The 19,593-nt window shown below is 48.9% G+C and overlaps 1 protein-coding gene across 1 annotated transcript in view; it reads right to left on the bottom strand.

Moving 5' to 3' along the window:
- Window positions 1–19,593, bottom strand: part of LOC119450677 (protein ELYS-like) — a 128,883-nt gene that overhangs the window by 77,716 nt on the left and 31,574 nt on the right. Inside the window, 6 exon segments of the mRNA XM_049666127.1 lie at window positions 1,470–1,542; window positions 4,467–4,595; window positions 5,628–5,689; window positions 7,604–7,694; window positions 14,716–14,800; window positions 18,251–18,374. Of these exon segments, the coding sequence (XP_049522084.1) occupies window positions 1,470–1,542; window positions 4,467–4,595; window positions 5,628–5,689; window positions 7,604–7,694; window positions 14,716–14,800; window positions 18,251–18,374 (564 nt within the window).

Below are 19,593 nucleotides of genomic sequence, written 5' to 3'. Positions count from 1 at the left end.
AGACGAAGTGGAGGAGAAGGGCACGTGGTGCGAACGAACAGCCAGTGAGGCTGAAACCAGAATCTTGAGTGCGAGTCGTGAAATATCACGGCGCACATAGCGAGCGAGGGCCACGAAACTGCCAACGCCATCCGACGCTCGCTTCGCGATAACAGGCAGTAAACGAAACGTCAGGGAGCGGGCGGCGCTGGCACAGCACGGCGAAGGGCGCACGCGGAGACCGTGGAATGTGAGGGTGGAGGGCGGGCGGCATGGAAGCGGATTTCGCCTCGGCAACTCCCCTCACCCTCCCTCGTAGCTCCCTCACTTTCAACTGTCACCGTGCGCGCCCGCCGCTCCAGCCGGCCCGGCGCCAGCTCCCCGAAGTTTCGCTTTCTGCCGTTATCGGGAAGCGGGTGTTTGCCGGCGTGGGCAGTTTCGTTGGCTGGCCTGGGACAGCGCCGCTGCTACCCTCTGCGCCGTAGCCGCAGCGTGCAAGGTCAACACGTGACTAGAAAGTAAAGGAAGCATAAAGGAGAAAGAAGGGTTCACTGCCATTTTCTACGCGTGGCTACGGTAGCGTGGCTGAGACGTCGGCGCGTACACGCATGTTTCGGTGCAACGCAGAATCGGCGACCTTGCCATTTGAGAGAGGGTGAAATTTCCGCCGCGTTTTTCTTTTTTTTTTGTTTTGTTCGCGCGCGACATTGAGGGGTCTCTCCTAAGCTTTTACTCTATGGCGGTGCCGGAGCAATGCCGGTCGGATGCGCCGCCGCGTGATTTGGTTCGAATTAACGAGATTCGACTGTAAATTCAATGCAAACATTCTAGCCGCATTCCTCGACTGTCGCATACACGTGGCGGCTCGGTGCACATGTTTTGCATATGTGCGGGCCTTGAAAATTGTTGCTTTGGTTATAGTGCGGTACCGCTTATAGTGCGGATATTCGCAACTCCGGCGACTTACGTTATAAGCGGTCTACACTGTAATCGAACAACTATGGTACTGCCTCTTAAAAAAAACATGGGAAATCTTCACATACATAGGTCTACTAACTGAGCTGAATGCATTATAAGTAGTTATAAGCTCAAATGTACTGCGAACAATCAGCCAGCATTCTGTTCCACAAACCCACAATGCCATGTTTATTCTTCCCAGAAGTACCATATCTGATAATGCAAATTTCAGTAACTAGGCGGATTCACACATACCTCAGTCACTGCAAACTAAGCTGGCAAACAATGATAAATTGAAAATGCTACTAGAAGGGACACTTAGGCGAGTGGGTGGTAATTCATGTTTTGAAAAATAACAGCGCTAAATGGACAAGGACTTAGGCATGTTAGTTACTTACGCACTTAGGCAGTCGTGGTGTTCTTTGCCTAAGTCCTTGACCATTTAGCGCTGTTACTTTTCAAGACTTCAAAATGCTAGTCAAGCATGGGTCGTAGTATAATCCAAGTAAGTCTGCAAAGTGAAAATGGCTTACCGCGGAGGCAGGCCACCAGGAATCCGATCATTCGATTTTCTAGTGCCATATTTAGCAATGCTTTCTGAGCCGCCTGGGTGCAAGAAGAAAGAGAAAACGAAAAAAAAACTCAACACTCCTGTGCAACTAATCATCACGCTACTATGAACTATAGACCACCACATTTCAAGTTTCCTAGGTACAGGAAAAGATGTTAGCATAGAAGAAAGCCACTGCGGAAGTAGGCCAGTTTTCTTATACTGTGCTTCCACATATTTCCATGACAGTGCCTTTCTACTTACCACAATGCCTGTTATCATCTTGTGTCCTTATCGTACAGGAACAGTAGAAGAACTGTTCTGTTACAACATGCTGTTCACAGTTATTGCGTGGCAATATGATGAAAAGTAAAGCTACCAGACAAAACGAATCAGACAAACACAAGCTCTCGGCTTTCTAGGCAATAACTAGGGGTGTGAGAATATTGAAATTTGTGAATACGAATACTTAGCTTCAGTATCGAATTGAACATAGAATGACATGTACATGCCTTTATTAGCAAGTTTGGTTATTTTAACATGTTGAAATATAGCAATTACACTGTCAACTGTAAAAAATTTGACTAATAAGCTGTTATACTAAAATACAGTAGAACCCTGCTGATATGTTTTTCACGGGACCGTTAAAAAAAAAAAAAACAGACGCAAAAGCCGGGAAACTTAAGAGCCGAGAAATAGGAAAAATAGGAGAGCGTAGTGTTGAACTGCACACATTATTATTTTAATTCTTACGAGTGAAAAAAAGTCGTACTTTCGCTCGAAAGCCGAAGCATCGATTGCGATAGCAATATAGTAGACAGCTATACAATGTAAGGATAGTAGTTTTATCGTCCGTATAAACTTGTAAACATTCGTTTATTAACTATATTAACAAGCATGGTGTCAGCGCCCACAGGCAAACATGAACACATCAGACTCGATGAGCGCGGACACGCGCTGTCAAACGCTGTTGTGAGGATGCGCCGCTGCAGCAGCGAGCGAAGCGACCTTCGTGCTGTTGTCTATTGCTTCAACACAAACTGAGCGCCGAGAACACACAGCACACACAAAGCTATAAGCCGCCGATGCACCTACACTGCCTAGACTCTGCCCCCAACACAAATCGCTTTCAAGATATGGCCCGCTCGCCGCCGTGCAGTACGCAGTTGATGCTAGAGTACAACGCCACTCACTGTCCCTCCCTCCTCCTCCCCCTCGCTCCCTCGCCGGTGCCTCGAGCGCAACAAAAGAAGGCACGCTCCATGCCTGCTTTTCTTTCTTGCGCGCGTGCGAAATTTAGATGCGAACGTCGGCTCCCTCACACGCTTTCACTCGCACATACAGCATACGGTGCGCGGCGACAGCGTTATCGCCCTTGGACTTTATACGGTACATCTACGAGCCAAAACCATTTTAGGGCTACAACGCGCCATAGACACCATCTTTAGATAGCAAATACGGATCTCAAGGGCCATACTCCATCTTAATAGCAAATACGGATATCAAGGGCCATACTTTTGCTGGCGGAAACCAAAAATACGTCATAGGTGTCGCCCAGGGTACTTTGGGCGGCCAATGCCATCGTCAAGTCACCAAGCCAAGCGAAATGAAAAGTCAAAATGGCCGCTCGGGCCGACACGGGGTGGCAGTTCGCAACGTATGATGCGGGAACGGTCCCACAGTTGCGACGCAACAGCGGGCTTACCAATGCATTGGGTTCTGTGGGAGCTGTGCTGGGACCGGCCGAAAACGACGTAACAGCCAGGAAAATGCAGCATTCAGGAACGTAACAGCGGGGCTCTACTGTATTGTGTAGTATTTGGCTCACTGTAACTTGGAAAATTATTCCGACTGGCTGTCTGTTTTAGTCAACCTGTCAAATCCCTGTAAGCTCGGAGGCATTTGACCCTGTGCCAGCCGTCACTCATCACATTTGCTGTCAAGCAATAAGCATTACCCTGATTCCTGCGCACATCGTGGCAATGATCATTGCAGAATGCCTATGGCTTGCGAGATCGGTACTACAAGTCCTGAACTTCGTTCGGGCGCATATTGCAGTAGCTATCGGCCATCGCTCCGTCCTCAAATGTAACAGGCATAGGATACACTGCACGGAGGCACGACATGGACACGTGGCGGGTAGCTGGCATATTTGCATAGTGAGGCTGCGTGGATGGGCATCACTGCTGAGGATCGGCCCATTGGACCTATACTGTCAGAAAGAGCATTCTTATTGGAGTTGGATTGTTTTGCGAAGTCATGCCCAACTCCTTTCATTGCGCTCTAAGCGCTCCCTGCTTTCCTGTAAACTCACAATCCTGCTACCGAGAGGCTGGCTTTCCTGCAAAGCTTCGATGTCCAGTGGCTGGTCTGGCGCCAGATTCGGTCCAGTGCACTTGTGTCCCCCCTTTCTGGCACACGTCTATTTGATCCTGGTCTACACTCTCCACATTACACCACCTGGCAGGCACCTCGGGCAGATCTCTTCCACTGCTTGTGGAGCTGCCCGAGCCACTGCCTGAACTTGCCTCGTACCGCGGACTGACTATCATTCGTGCAGCTGATTTTACAGTGATCATCACTTGTCAAGTAAGATAAAATGAACGTAACGAGAGTCTACTGTATATGCAAAGTTTCGCTGTTTCACATCATAGCCCAATCCTAATTTTGGATAGAACAGACTTGAGATATAACGGACCATTTTCGCTGGATTATCACGGTCCTTTGTAACAAGCGTTGACTGCATTCAACATTTTCAAATAGTCGCACGCCCCTAGCAATAACTAACGGAATATGTCATCACACGGCTTGAGCTCCCATGATGTGCTTGGTGTGCATGCCAACAAAAGATGTACATTGCAACAAAAAAGAGTGCAGTGCCCAAGGGTGAACTGCGGATATAGCAACTGCTCTTTGTTCGATTATTTGGTTCGATGCAAAATGTTTTGTGCGACTGTGGTCGTACGAGTTGGACACTTACTGCGGGACTCAGGTGTGATCCTCCAGAATGGCGGCCGTCACCAATGAGACCAACAACAGAGAGACGTACGTAGAGGTCACTGGCGTTGCTGAGGCATGTCGGACCTTCCACATTTATGTAGTGAAGCAGCTGGCAAGAGGCAAAAAAGGAAGCACAGCAGATATTAGTTGCACACTCTGATGAACAAACAGATCAACCAAGACAAGAACACAGGATAACAGGGATCGGTGCGATCACACGGGATCGGCAGTTTGGCTTGCCGGCTGCCGGCAAGCCAAGATAAGTGGTTGGACATACTGCACAGGCATGTCCGGAGAGTGTATCATTTCAAGTTGCAGAGTAATTGACATTTTTGCTACCAGGATACAAATGTACTTTGAGCTGCAGAGCAAACAAGTATAAACTTTGCTATGAGCAATATTGTTTTGAACCTTGCATTTATGGTTTCATTATGATGCAGTAGAACACTCGCTGAAATAAAGCATGACCAACAAAATTTTAGATGTACTTCCTTTATGTCCATGTTAGTTTATATTTAATTCACTGTATTGAGAACCGCAACAGACCAATCCAGCTTAAACGTTCCTTTTATAGTGCCCCTTCAAATCTCCCAAGCTGACTCACATGGCGCCAGCAATTACCAAACCAAAACAATAAATCAGTTTAGACTAATGAACAATAGCTTCAAGACTATTTTTATTTATTTTGTGGTCATGTTGATTACTGAAGGTGAAAATGAAAGCAGAAGGTCAATTGTTTAACTTTCACTTGAGAGCCCCATCGCTAGTATGCCGGTGTGACAGCACAGATTTCAATCTCTTTTTCTGTATTTGGGTCATTGTGGCAAAGCAAAACTTCTGGAAACTCACTAAGTACAGTCATTGGCTTTTTTTTAGAATACAATGCAGTATATTTTCACCAATAGAAAATAACTTATGCGTGAGCAGACGATGCCAAAATCGACTATGCTTCTGCACAAAATATGAATGTTTTTGCCTTTTTGACATTATAGACAGGTCATTTTACTAATACAGTTGAGCTTATTTCTTCCTTTAGTGTCTCTTAAACTTGTTACTGGTTTGGTCAGGAAGCTTGATGGAATATAAAAAGCTTTGCCGCAATAACAGTACGAGATCACTGCTTGGTTGGCTAATGACTCACCTGTCGCTGCAGGCCCAAGAATGATGCTTCGACTGTGCCTTCTGTTGTCAAGCAGATGCATGCTGCAAAAACATAAAATATTTTTTTTGGAATGGCAAGAGTGACCTAAGGCAAGCAGTTAGCAATTATAAGCACCGAATATTAATGCTGTTTTCAGCGAGGAAGTGCACAAGTCTCTCAATAAGACTCGTTTGGCCAAAAATTCTGGGGTTTTACGTGCCAAAAGCACGATCCGAATATGAGGGGCACTGTAGTGGGGACTCCGGAATAATTTGGACCACTGGGGGTTTTAACGTGCACCTAACTCTCAAGTATACGGGTGTTTTCGCATTTCACCCCTATCGAAATGCGGCCGCCGTATCTAGGATTTGATTCCGCGACCTCGTGCTTAGCAGCCCAACGAGGTTGCAGAATCACATCCCAGCCTCGGCAGCCGCATTTTGACGTTTGTGCTATGAACGTACTTTGAAAATTTCATTCAGATATCTCAAAAAAAAAGTTGGTGCTCAAAGGTACCCCCCTCCCTTAAAACTTGGGGGGTTTCGAGCGCTTGCAATAGTTGTGTGATGCCGTTCCTTTGCATTTCCAAGAGCTCCATGTCCCTCGCCTCCCTGCCTAGACGGGATGGCCACGGGTCATAAAACTCACTCTGCTGTTATCCCGCCCACGGGAAGGTCGACGGGGCTTCCCCCATTGGCCGATTTTCTGGCGGGATTTGGGCCTTGCTTAAGTGTGCTCTAGGTGCACTTGCGCAAGACGAGGCCTGGGGAGACCACATCCAGGCGTTGGAAGGAGCGTACGTGTTCCTCTCTGCCGGTGGCGGCCCGGCCTCGGTGGACACACGCAGTCTTCCCTCGTCTCGATGTCCTGAGGCGGCACCTTCCGATCGTGCCCGTTCGTCTTTTGTCATGTGTCCGTCCGTCTGTTTATCTTTCTACTCTTCTCTGCTGTGGGAGTACGTGATGGCAGGCACTGGCCAAAGGATAGGCGGCCGCTCTGTAGACTGGGTTCTTTGTTCTGTCGCGTTGCGCTGTTGGTAGCCACCTCGAACCATTTGGCCATGCTTTTACTAATTTCCATACAACATGGCCAAATGGTTGCAGGTGGCCACTAGTGGCACACCACGACAGAGAGAACAAAGGACAACGAACCCAGTCTCGAGAGGCCACCAATCCTTCGGCCAGCGCCTGGCGTCGCGCACCCCCACAGCATAGAAAACTAGAAAGATAAACAGATGAACGGACAGGGGCACGATCAGAAGGCACTGCCTCAGGACATCGAGACGATGGAAGACTGCGTGCGTCCACCGAGGCCGGGCCTCCATCGGCAGAGAGGAACACATACGCTCCTTCCAACGCCTGGATATGGTCTCCCCAGGCCTCGTCTTGCGCGAGCACCCAGAGTGCACAGGCCGGAATCCCGCAGAGAGGCAGCCAATGGGGGAAGCCCGCTGACCTTCTCATGGGCGGGTTGACAACCGAGTGAGTGTTTTATGACCCCCTGCCACCCCCTCCAGGCAGGGAGGCAAGGGACATGGAGCTCTTGGAAACGCCATGCAACGATACGGTGTCGCACAACTATTTCGAGCGCTCAAAACCCCACAAACTTAATTAGCCACATTGTTAATTATTATTTACGCATTTCAATTTCTTATGCAAGTAATGTCTGCTTTTTCAAATGATACAGCTCAAGAACTAGAACTGTGCTATCAACTGCAGGTCATTTAAAAATATTTTCGGCACTCTTCACAAAAACACTTGGTACATGCTTTATTCACCAAAAAACCCTCAGCGCTTGTGTATGTCTTTCTTTTTTTAATCCTTTGTTTGTGCTGTTACCACCTCTAAGGAAGAATCCCAACCAACCAGCCCAATTTGCTGCCCCGAGATTAAATGAGACAAAGCAGTCACAGCTGCATGGAACCACAAATTGCACTGACAACAATCGCTCACATTAGGGCTTGTGCCACAACTCACAGAATGCCAGCGATGATGGAAAGTGAGCCTGCTCAACCATGGGGTTTGGTGAGTAGAATCTCTTCACCGTAGACGGCTGCACCCGCACATCCTTCAAGAGAAAAAAAAAAAAAGTTCATTCAATTAACACTTTCTGAAACAATATGAATTTACTGCTGAACATTGATCAGTAGGACAGGCAACTTCAGTTTCAGACTACATTTCTGAACTGAACTAGGAACAGGGGTGGGACTGCCCAAAGTCATTTTGGAGCTAGTAAAATTGCGTTTTGGAGCAGCTTGGAGCAGAATGGATTTCATTTTGGAGCAGGCCAATCTGCATTTTGATGGAATAATGGAATATGGCAGCGCACTTCGAAACCACGATGAAACAGGGAATAAACCAACACAAAGCACACAGTATATAGAAGCATGCTTCGTAGCTATAGCGTACTGGAATATGGAAGAGTGGGTCGAGTGACAGCACAGTGCATGTTTTCCTGAAAAGATCGGTGAAACTACAATCGAACTATATACTCCCGCGCCAACGCTCATGACGACAGCGGAAAATGTTCACAAATTATGCGGTCCAATCGACGCGCTAACATAATTTCTGGGTAACAAATGATATGTCACTGCAGACCCAGAGAGCCACAATCAACCCTGGGATGGTATAACGTAAAACTATTCCAAGTTGTCTTTATTGCGATAGCAATTATATGGACACTCCAGGCGCATTTCTGCTGTCGTCGTCGCCCTGATGTTCCGTATAAAGTCCAGGGGCGACAACATCGTCACCGCGCGCCATATGCTGTATGCGCGAGTGAAATCGCGCGAGGATCGGTGGCTCAATTTTGCGCGCCCAAGGAAGGAAAATCGGGGAGGAAGTGTGCCATCTTCGGTCGCGCGCAAGGCACGGGGAGTGGAGGGGACAGAGGGAGGGGTTGTTCTCTGGCGGCTACTGTGTATGGCTCGGCAGCGCGGGCCCTATCTGGAAAGCGATCTGTGAAGGGGACAGAGTGCGAGTGCTCATAGCTTCGTGCGCGCTGTGTTTTCGCCACTTAGTTTGCCTTGAAGCGAGAGGCAGCACGAAGGTCAGTCAATTCGCTCGCTGCTGCAGCTGCGCTTCCTCACTCCAGCGTTTAGACAGTGAGTGAGATGTGTTCACGTTTGCTTGTGCACGCGTGACACCATGCTTGTTGATTTAATTAGTAAGCGAATGTTTGCAAGTTTATCCGGCCGATAAAATTACTATCCTTACTACGTATAGCTGTCTACTAATTTGCTATTGCAATCGATGCTTCGCCTTTCGGGCGAAACTGAGACTTTTTATTCCAAATCTACCATTATCCCTTCGCGAAATGTCAAAATGGCTTAGGCCTCGCCCATATGGGCATAAAAACAGATTGCAATATTTTTACGGTATACTCGCCCTGTAGATAGAGACGCCCGCCCGCTGAGCCCGCTGCAGCGCGTGCCTCCCTAATACCTAGTCGCTCGCAGTGCCCTCAGCCTACTTTTCGTTGTTTTGCTTCTCAGCTAGGGAGCGCCACGCCGCTCGGCCCACTCAACCATATTCTAGTACAGTCAAACCTCGTTATAGTCGGCCGGGAACGACGTTTAGGTACGCACTGAAGGATTTACGAATTAACCGCCAATGCCAGTTTAGCGCCTACTTACCGGCCGGAAAAGAACTACGTCACGATGCTCTCAAACACATGCACTCAGACAAGCTTTATTTGCGAGTAGGCAGCAAAAAATCGGTAATCTTCACTTGCCGCCATGGCGGCCTTGCCGTGACGACAGCATCTTCGAGCTCGATAAGGCCGTGAGCCAGTTTGTCCATGAGGCCCCGCTTACTAACTAAATTAACAAGCACAGTGTAACGCGTACACAGGTAAACACATGAATACATCTCGCTTGATGACCGCGGAAACTCGCTATCAAAACGCTCGACGGAGGAGGCGCGGCAGCAGCAGCGAGCGTGCCATCTCTCGCTTCAACGCGAACTAGACGTTGAAAGCACTGCGCATGTGAAGCTATCTGCACTAGTTGCACTTTGTCTGCAGATCGCTTTCAAGATACGGTGGCCGCCACCAAAGTAAACTCCTCCCTTTCTCACCTCCCTTGCCTTTCTCCCACGCGAGCATGAGATTGAGTCGGCTGACCCTCGCAAGCTTTCATTTGCACATACAGCGTACAGCGCACGGCGACAATGTTGGCGTGTTTGGACATTATATGGAACCTCAAAGCGACGTCCATGGTGATGGCAGAAATGCACTTCGCAATAAAATGTGCTTATGCACAGTTACTGCTTGAATCGGATTCGACGGCGACAGTGAATTCGCGCCCCCTACCGGCAGCTTCTCCGCGTTATTGGGAGCTAATCTCAAAGGCCATGCTTTTGTGTGCGGCAATCGGCAACAGCTGTATGAGCAGGAAATACGTCATGGTGGCTGTCACAAAAGTGCGCGTAGTCGAGGCGCGCACCACGTGTCACGCAAGCCAGCAAAAAAAGCACGCTGGCACCGCGACAGTTTCAAGAGAGGGGGAGAGCGCATACGCCTCAAACAGCCGACGTGACCAACGAAGTCTAGACATCGAGGTGACGGCAACCAGAGAGAGAGCACGGGCGCGGAGACACCTTCTCACCCGGCGAGTCGAGAAAGAGATTACTACAGCGTGAATGTGCGCCAACAGGATAACTCCCCAAGCCCCTCCCTCGACGACGCTCTGACGGCGGCGGTCGAAGGTGCGAGAAAATACGAAGATTCCCAGGCTTTGGCCATGCTACCAGAGCACGACTCCGATAGGAAGGTTCGAGAACGCCTATGACGGCTATATAACCGCCGTGCGAGAATCAGAAGAGATCATACCACTCCGGTAAAGTGATGTAACGTGAAGACTGACCGTCTGCGGAAGAAGGGGATTCCCTGGCAAGCTAGTCGACGAGTTCGAGCGTCCGCATTTCCGGAAGAAGTTCCTTCTTTGAGATTTGCCCCAAGCTACACCGAGATCGTCTGACTCCAGGACCAGCACGGTGAATACGATCGGACACTTAGTGTTCCTATTCATTTTGTACTTTACGTGTTGGACTCTTAGTGCTTGTCGTGAATTATTTTACTGTGTTTTGTGAATACCTATCTGAATTGTATTGTGTTGTGTCTAGCCTAAGTGTGCACGTTTGTGTGCAACTGCCTTGTGTGAAGAATACATTTTGTTGTGTTTTGACAACTATGGGCTCTGACTCGGTCTTTGGACAGCAACCGGTGTTCACTGGCGCACCAGAGGGCCCATTCTTAATTGTCCTTGCTTTCGTGGGATTATTTTCGGAAGCGGATAAGTCGGCTTTGGAATTTGGTCCGGCGTCTGCGCCTCGTCCACGGGATCTGTGACAGTGGCCTTGTTTTAAGTTCATATTGCTGGCGACTGTCGTCCGGGCGTCATAACTCAAGAATCGAACGTCTGCGCACATGAGATTTTGCCGATTTTGTGCCTGTGCATGTAGAACTAGAAAGAAAAACAGTACGCACTAACCGTTTGGTGAGCAATGAGCGACTACGACTAAAGCGGTCAGCCAATGCATGGGGTGCAATGGGGGCTGGTTGGGGGAATCTTCGCAACTACGTTTTAACGGCAATTACACATTAAACGGGTACGTATTAATGAGGTTTGACTGTACACTCTAAATATACAGCCGCCCTGGCTGTTCCGACAGCAGTGACAACAGCCAGGTGTGGCCGCGTGCCACGTGCCGGATGCGCAGAAAGATCCAGTGTTATAAGCGCGAAAATCAGGAGAAACTCTGCAGGAGGCGTCGTTGTGCGGTGCACAGAGTGTGGTCGGCCGCATTCTTTTTCGGAGAACGAATCCGCTCGCCATTCATGGCCACTGCCGAAGCAGACATGCTGAAGCCATTCTGGCGCAGCGCGGCGCAATTTCGGTCAATATTCTGCATTTGGCGCAGGAATCCCACCCCTGTAGGAACTACAAGGAACTGAACTGTCTCCGAGTATGTCCTCAGCTTGATGTGTCTGGCTATTACGATGCACAATGTCGGTAGAAACGAACAGTGCTGACGCTCAGAGACAAACTGAAGAAGCTTGTCCCTATTATTATTATTATTATAATCATTATTGATGAAGCGCAGAAACAGCACAGAGCCACAAAGGCCAGCATCCCGAGTATTCCAGAAACAATTCCCATGAGCGACACGGACATAGGGAACAGCGACAAAAGCAGGGAGCCAGGGGCGGTATTCTCGGGTGATCACACAGTCCTCACGAAATCTCTGTAGAGCAAGGGTTCTCACAGTGGGTTCCGCGGAACCCAGGGGTTCCACGAGCCACTGATAAATATTCCCTGGTTCCGCGTTCGCCAAGTTTACATCGCCATAGTCATCAGCGGAAATCGTACGTGACAGCAACACCGGAACGCTTCGTGCCTATTCTTGCGTTTATCGGCGCGAATAACACTGGGTTGGCGACTGGCCACATGCCTTCATAACTGAGCAGTCGCCATCCATGATCGCGTCAACACTCACCACGGTTTCGTCTACAGCAGTTGCGGAAAACTGTGGTTTTGTTTTGACTCGGTGCACGTTTTGGCCGCATGCCTTCACAAATGCATAGTCGCCATCCATGATCACGGCGATAGTGGCTGCGGCTTCGTCCGCAGTTGTTGCAGCAAACAGTAGTTTCATTTTGTCTTGGTGCTAGTTGCATTTTGTCTCGGTGCGTGCGTTGGCCGCCTGCCTTCAGAACTACAAGGTCACCGTCAATAGTGGCCGTAGTTTCGTCCGCAGCGGTTGGGGCAAACAGTACTTTCGCTTTGACTCAGTGCAAAGATGTCGAGGATGAAGCGCACTGTCTACTACGCAATGGACAGACAATTTGTTGGCGACCAGCTCAATGGTTAAAAATGCCAAGCAGAAACTCCTCCGGGAGTTGTTTAAGTATGCGTAAGCATTGTGCCACTTGCTCATCTCCACGCAGCCTGGTGTCATTATCAGTGTTAAGACACTTGATCCGACCAGTACAAACAACAGCGCTGCAGCAACACGAACTGGTGCGGATAGAGGCGCAAGGTGCATTGATAACGCAAGCAAAGTACTGCAAGTGGCGGCGCCATGTGAGCTGATGACGTTCCGTCATCATAAACCGTTATCGCTCTTTAGCTCCGTGCCGAACCATTATGAACCGTGATCAACGGACTCTGGCGTCGGCACGGACCCATCAAACGTACTCTGGCACGGCCGCGCGGACCGTAACTTGAAAGTGAACTGCGAAAGCGGACAGACAGTGCCGACTGCTGCTAACTTCGCGCATTGCGTTTTCGCCACTTCGTGTGCGTTGAAGCACCAGGCGGCACTAAGGTAAAGTTGCTCGCTGCTGCGAGCTATATCTTGAAAGCGATCGTTGAACGCGAGAGGCTAACGGACGGACTGACGCACGGACAGTTTTCTCGTTGGGTAAGCATAGAAAGGCTCACGCTTTTAAAAATAATGTATGTGCACGCGGTAGTGAAAAGCGTGCCTCAGATGAAGACACGCGTCGCGGCCGTGCTGCGAAGGAAGTCACGAGGCCTTCGCCGCTGCGAGCGCTAATCAGATACGAGATGAGAATTGCAGTTTCCGCACTGCTTTTGTGCAAAATAGAAACAGGATTTGCCGATTCATTCAGTAAATAAAAGCGGGTTGACGTAGTAGGCATTTGTTTGTTATTTTCTTTATACCCACGATAATTCGACATTCGGTTAATTCAAATTCAGCCATTTTTTTTTTCGGTCCCGTGAAATTCGAATTTACAAGGTTTTGCAGTACGAAAAGTAGTCGGCACTAATTCTAAGAGCTATTCTAATGAAAGGTTTCCCCGTGCGATATGCACTAAAAGCTCATTCTTTCTCGGCATGTCTTGGTTGCGATGCTGTCTTGTCTTGGCTCATGACGATTGCACCCAGTTTGCACCACGTGCGTTGCACTTCGCCATCAACATAGCCTGTCCACCACCACCGTTGGCCCCAAACATGTTGCAGGCTACGCCTAGCATCTTGGGGGGGGGGGGGGGGGGGGGGCGTGAGGAGGTTCCTTGGCACTTGATGGAAGCTTAACAGGGTTCCCTGGGACCAACATGCTTGAGAACCCCTGCTGTAGCGCTTTGTTTTCTCTGTAGGCTTGGGTTTTTTCGTATGCCAACACCAACACCGACGCCGACACAAGTGAGGCAATACAAGCTTCGCCTGGAAAGAAGAAAGTCCTCTCCCCGCGTATTCTTTATTTTCTCCGGCGCCATCTCGGGTTTTCCAAACTCATGCGCTGCAGCATTTACTTTCTACACCTTGTCGTCTACTAGCCTAGTGTACCGGCTGCCGCAACGGACACACCGAAATCTAAGAATCACCAGATTTCGGAATATTAGTTCGTAGTACTGAGGCGTTGTTAACATGACATGGAAACTGAAGAGCGATAGTTATTCTGAAAAGTTCGGTATTCTGAAGTTCATAATAGTATTGAAATATTTTTACACTGAAGCTATAAGCAGTCAGCAGGGGAATTTGGTAATCTGAAAAGTTCGCTAATGTGGTGTTTGTAGTAACGAGGTTTCACTGTATTCTGGACACTTGTTGAAATCCGCCATGTTGTTGAAATCTGTCGCATAATCTAATTGCCTGAGAGCAGCCTGAGAGCCTGCTCTCAACCAATCAGGTGAGTCGACCTTCAAGTGTTCAACAATATGGCAGATTTCGAGAAGTATCCAGAATAGCACCCCCGTAAGCTGCATTTGCAGAAATAAAGTCTCCTGCATTGTTGCGTTGTGTGATTGCGTTCAAACGTCTGTTGTGTTGTAATTATTCAGTATCTGCCTATCTCCCCCCCCCCCCTCCCCCCCGGTCCTCAAGTCTCAAATAAGGTTGGTTCTCTGGCCACCTCAAAATTTTCTGTGGAGAACCCTGCCCTACAGCTACCACGTAAAAAATCAATAAGAACCATCTGCCAGGTGCAGCAGAGAAAAACTAGCAAGAACAAGAATTAGATGGTAAGGGTTAACCTAACATGGCTCTACTAGGCTAGTAAAAAAAAAAAAAACAGTAAGAAAACGGCAGCATAACGCAGGCAACTGGCAGCTCATCACTCACCAGGACAGCGTGGTTGCCACACTTTGCAACCAGTTCTGCCAGCGAGAAGAGGCCAATGAAGGAGCACAGCTGGAAGGAATTGGCCCTGCAAAACAAAGAACACAGCCACGCTGCTTCACCAGGAGGCTCTAGAATGTTTCTTAGCCATAGACAACGCTTGTTTGCATCTACATGCATCTTTTCTTTTAGCGTTACTCGCCAATTGTTACAATGCAGAACCAACTGGCATAAAGCTATGCCTTACTGAGCACAGGCACAGCACAGTAATTAATTACTGGTTAATTAAAGCCTTGCAAGAACCACAAGATTTGGTCAAATTATCCGAAAGGTTGAATTAACAAACAGCAGCAAAATGCCCAGCGTCGCCATGCTGAACGGATGAAGTTGACTGCTGAATATAAGGGCATGACTTAATGCGAAACAGGTGGGAACGGACGATTCACAGACGGAAAGCATCAGCCACTAAAAGATAGTGGGAACCCTTGCGTCCAATGACCATCACATGCTTAAAACACTTAAATGTCAGAATAATACAAATCTGAAATAATGAATTTGCCACATAAGTCTTATTCCACAAGCCCAGCCAATCTACGACTGTGAACACTTATACCCAATGCACACAATGTCAGCAGTCATGCAGAGCAGATATGCAACACCTCACTTGGAGCTGTGGTGCTTTTTCACAAGGAAGGTCCAACATCCAACACTTACCGTACATTCAAGGAAAAATTACAACACTAGGAAATCGAATACAAACTCACCCTAAAACATGTACAGTTAAACCTGCTTATAACGAACCTCCATATAACGAATTCCTGGATATAACGAAGTTTTTCGATTCCCCGCCGTTACTCCATAGAAGCACATGTATTTGAGACCTCTACGTAACGAAGTGGCAGCGGGAGACCCCCTCGATATAACGAATTTTCCCCTCCGACTACCTAGAGATTTCGCCCCAAATTTTGTCATTTTTGCGCGAGCAGCAACCGGAAGCACCTTCTCCGCCGCGATGGAATGCGAAGCGAGCGCACGTGTGCGAGGCGGCGCTGCATCCCTCGACCCGGCGATCTTGCCGTCGCGGGCATGACCTTTCCCCCTCCCTTCATTCAAATCTGATCCTGCCGCTTGCTGCAGCTGGCCTAGCTCGCCAAGTGGCACTCTCTCCTTTCCCAGCTGATGTTGCCGACACGCTGGTACACGCTGTGGCACATCACTCGAAGAGCGCGGACACGCCCTGTCAAACGCTGGCGGCGTGTGGAAGCGCCGCTGGAGAAGCGACCGAAGTGACCTTCGTGCTGTTGTCTATCGCTTCAACGCAAACTGGGCGCCGAGAACACACAGCACGCAGAAAGCTACGAGTCGCCGACGCACCTACACTGCTAGACTCTGCCCCAACACAGATCGCTTTCAAGATACGGCCTGTGCGACCGCGCGCCGCCCCGCTATCCCTCCCCCTCACCGCTGCCTCGAGCGCAACGGAAGAAGGTGCGCCGGCGCGCTTCCTCCATGCTTTTCTTGCGCGCGCGAGATGCGGTTGTCTGCTGGCCTCCCACGTTTTCACTCGCACATACAGCATACGGCACGCGGCGACTGCGTTATCGCCCTTGGACTTAGGGTACGGCCACGCTAGCGGCAAAAACGTGCGGCAAAAGCGGCAGGAATCGGGGGTCTTGCGGCGTGCCGCGCGAAATGGGTTCTGCGGCAAATGCCGCGTGCCGCAAGATGAAGAACCAATCAAGAGCGACGAGGGTGGCGTCATGGAGCCATCACAACCGGAACGCCGCCGGTCGGCGCCGGGTTTTCAATCGACGATCATCGTCTCTCGCATGAAACAACGAGCGCTCGCGGTGTTGCTCGCCCGTTCGGAGAGCGCGGGAGATCTTATTGCGCTGCCGCGCGGCGAGACGCGCGTGCCACGGTGGCCTCGCGGCAACTTGCGGCTCGCTGCATTACGCATTGAGTTCTATGGGAGCTGTCCGGGACCGGTCGAAAACGACGTAACAGCCGGGAAAACGCAGCCGCCGGGAACGTAACAGCGAGGTTCTACTGTGACACTATACGACGCTACGACGCCATCGTGACGCTCGCTCTTCGTTTCCGATGCCTCGCGCTTGTGCGAAACGACACGCGTCCACGCATCCGGTACCTGGTGTGACATTCCGAGGCTGAGTGCTTCGATGAAAACGGAAAACGGGTGCACGTTACAATTGAGGGCGCGTTAAAATCGAGTAAATACGGTAAACGTTTATTTTTCGAATTTTCGTGCCGAACCTGCATATAACGAAATCCTCTTTATAACGAAGTTTTTCGGGAATTTGTCAATTTCGTTATATCCAGGTTTAACTGTAAAGCCATCACGACATACGCAGACAAAGTGGCTTGTTTCGAGTAGTGCAGGAGAGGTCGACTAGATCATGCGAGAGCGACGGAACTGAACAAGCACCTATAAGTACAAGAGCCTACAAAACCGGAAGACAAAAGACTGAGATGACGATGTACCTCAGCCAACAATCCGCTAATCTAGGTTCCGTTCCCACCTAATTCCGTTCCCTCAACAGCGGCCGAGAACCGTCACCTTCTTCAAAATGAAGATTTTATTCATTCGTTCATTCCACAAGTGGCCAGAAAAGCTTGACAACAAGTTGCTGCAAGCACAAGCTTGCATGTGACCTGTCTGTATTTCAGCCACTGTCATGCTATCACTACAGATACACGAAAGAATGGTCAATGCATGCGCCAAATCTACGTTGTGGCAACATCAACGACGTCGACGGCGCTTTGTCAGCCAAATCATTATGGCCTTCTTTACAACAGTCGTGGCCCTCGTTGCGGCGCTAGTCAAAGTCACCATCCAGGGTGGAGTTGATGTCATTCAAAGCTGATTGACAATTCTAAGCGATAAAAATTTATAACAGCTGACTAAGTCACCGGAGACCGTGTCTCTATTTTACTCATGAAGGAACAAACGCTAGACGAGCGGGACACATATGACAAACTGCAAATGCAGCCTTTACAACCGTATATACAACTTAGCTGCTTGACTTGGCTTGCCCCAAGGTTTGGGCAAAGTCAGCTAATACTGAATCTACAAGGCTTAACTACTTTATGGTTTAAAGGAGGCACCAGCAATGTATCAAAACAAAATCACTCACAGCTCATTCTATTTGTATTTGCGGCAGGATTAGTACATGGTCATGCAGGTAGAGTTGGGATTATTGAACAGGGCACCTTAACCAGACTGAGATTTTGGTCGTGCTTATACATACACGCTTAAGGGGCGCATGGTGGTGATGTGAAAATGTCCAAATCATCGGTCAGCAACTAATCATAAACACATTAGTAATTGTTGGATCTTTATGCACATGTACATCACCACAAGATAACGACAATAGCAGAGGGCTTTGAATTTATTTTGACCAACTGATATCTAATTGTCTGTCTAAGAGAATCGCCTAAAAGCAGTTATCTCGGAGAGTTGAGCCATGTTAATGAAGAGAAAGAAGAGGGTAACGACAGACTATGCAGAAATTTTTACCTGAAGGCCCGCGGCATCTGTGCCCGGTACCACTGGTTGATGTCAAACACCGACAGGTAAGTGCCCAGCACGCGGTTACCCCGTACCAGTTGCCAGGAGATGAGCAGCAGGTCTTCCACACGCTCTGCGGAAAGGCACATCACGTGCATGTAATCCCAAGTTCACAGCACTTCCTCAGGCCCCAACAGCATTTCTCAAATGCCTTTCCCGAAGAGGCAAATAGGCCATAGTGAAAGTGGGGTGTGCAAAAAAAGACGCTGACGCAAAGAAAACCACCGACAAAGACGAAGCTCCATGTCGCCTCCAAAGCGCAATGTTTTGTTTGTTTTCACATTCCTTGCCGTGGTCACCGTAATCATCTCCCTTGAGGTGGGCGGGCACACTTGAACAAAGCGCAAGTGCCTGTAAACAACACCCTTCGGAAAGTGCAACCGTGTGGGCATCCCCGTGAGCACGGAGGTTACATTTATCTGCGCCCCATGTTGGTATGGCCGCAGAAAGAAGTGCGAAATAAAGAAGAGGTGTGCGCAAAAAGGACAAAAGAAGGAAGAGACATGCCTCCGTTGTTAGGCAACTCTTGTCTGGGCAGAGCATGCGCTTGCAAAACCTGACGCGTCGTCGCCTCCGTAATAGAAAAAAAAGTTTTCTCTCGCGTTTCTCTCCTTTGGCACCATCTCGGGTTTTCCAATTCCAGGCACCACGGCATCAGCTTTCTGCGCCTTGTCGTCTGCTAGCATACTGTTCCGGCTGCCGTAAAGGATACACGGAAATCTAAGAATCCCCAGATTTATGGATCTTAAGTACTTAAGCATTGTTAACATGACGTGGAAACTATATAATGATCATTACTTGGAAAAATTGGGTATCACGAAGTTCGTAGTACTGAAATATTTTTTACACTGAAACTACTGTATAAGCAGTCAGCAGGGGATTTCTAAAATTTTCTTAATGCAGTATTTGTATTAACGTGGTTTCGCAGTACCACTATAACTTTAGCGAGAGACTGCTTCAGACTTGTCGAAGTGTGTGTGACAGCATGCCTGGAACTGTGCGCAGCCAGCGAGCTTGGTACAGTACCAAATACGCTGGGGTAGATTATGCTGACCCATCTGGTGCCGAGACATGCGAAATCTCGCGAAAGTAATAGTATCCTCGAAATTTATTTGCCGAAAATATCTTTTCTCAAGATCGTAGTCGAGTGCAAAATGAACTGACAGCAATCTTCACAAAATCATGCTGTCGTCATTTTGTGATGGCATTGGCGCTGTGTCTGCCAGTAGGCTGGTGCCAACACCACGAATGCGGTTTTGATTTTGTATCAGACTGTAGTACGCAGGCAATTT

The sequence above is a fragment of the Dermacentor silvarum genome, chromosome 4 (assembly GCF_013339745.2).
Source record: "Dermacentor silvarum isolate Dsil-2018 chromosome 4, BIME_Dsil_1.4, whole genome shotgun sequence".
NCBI classification, from domain to species: Eukaryota; Metazoa; Arthropoda; class Arachnida; order Ixodida; family Ixodidae; genus Dermacentor; species Dermacentor silvarum.
This window is presented reverse-complemented; position numbering and strand designations above follow the sequence as displayed.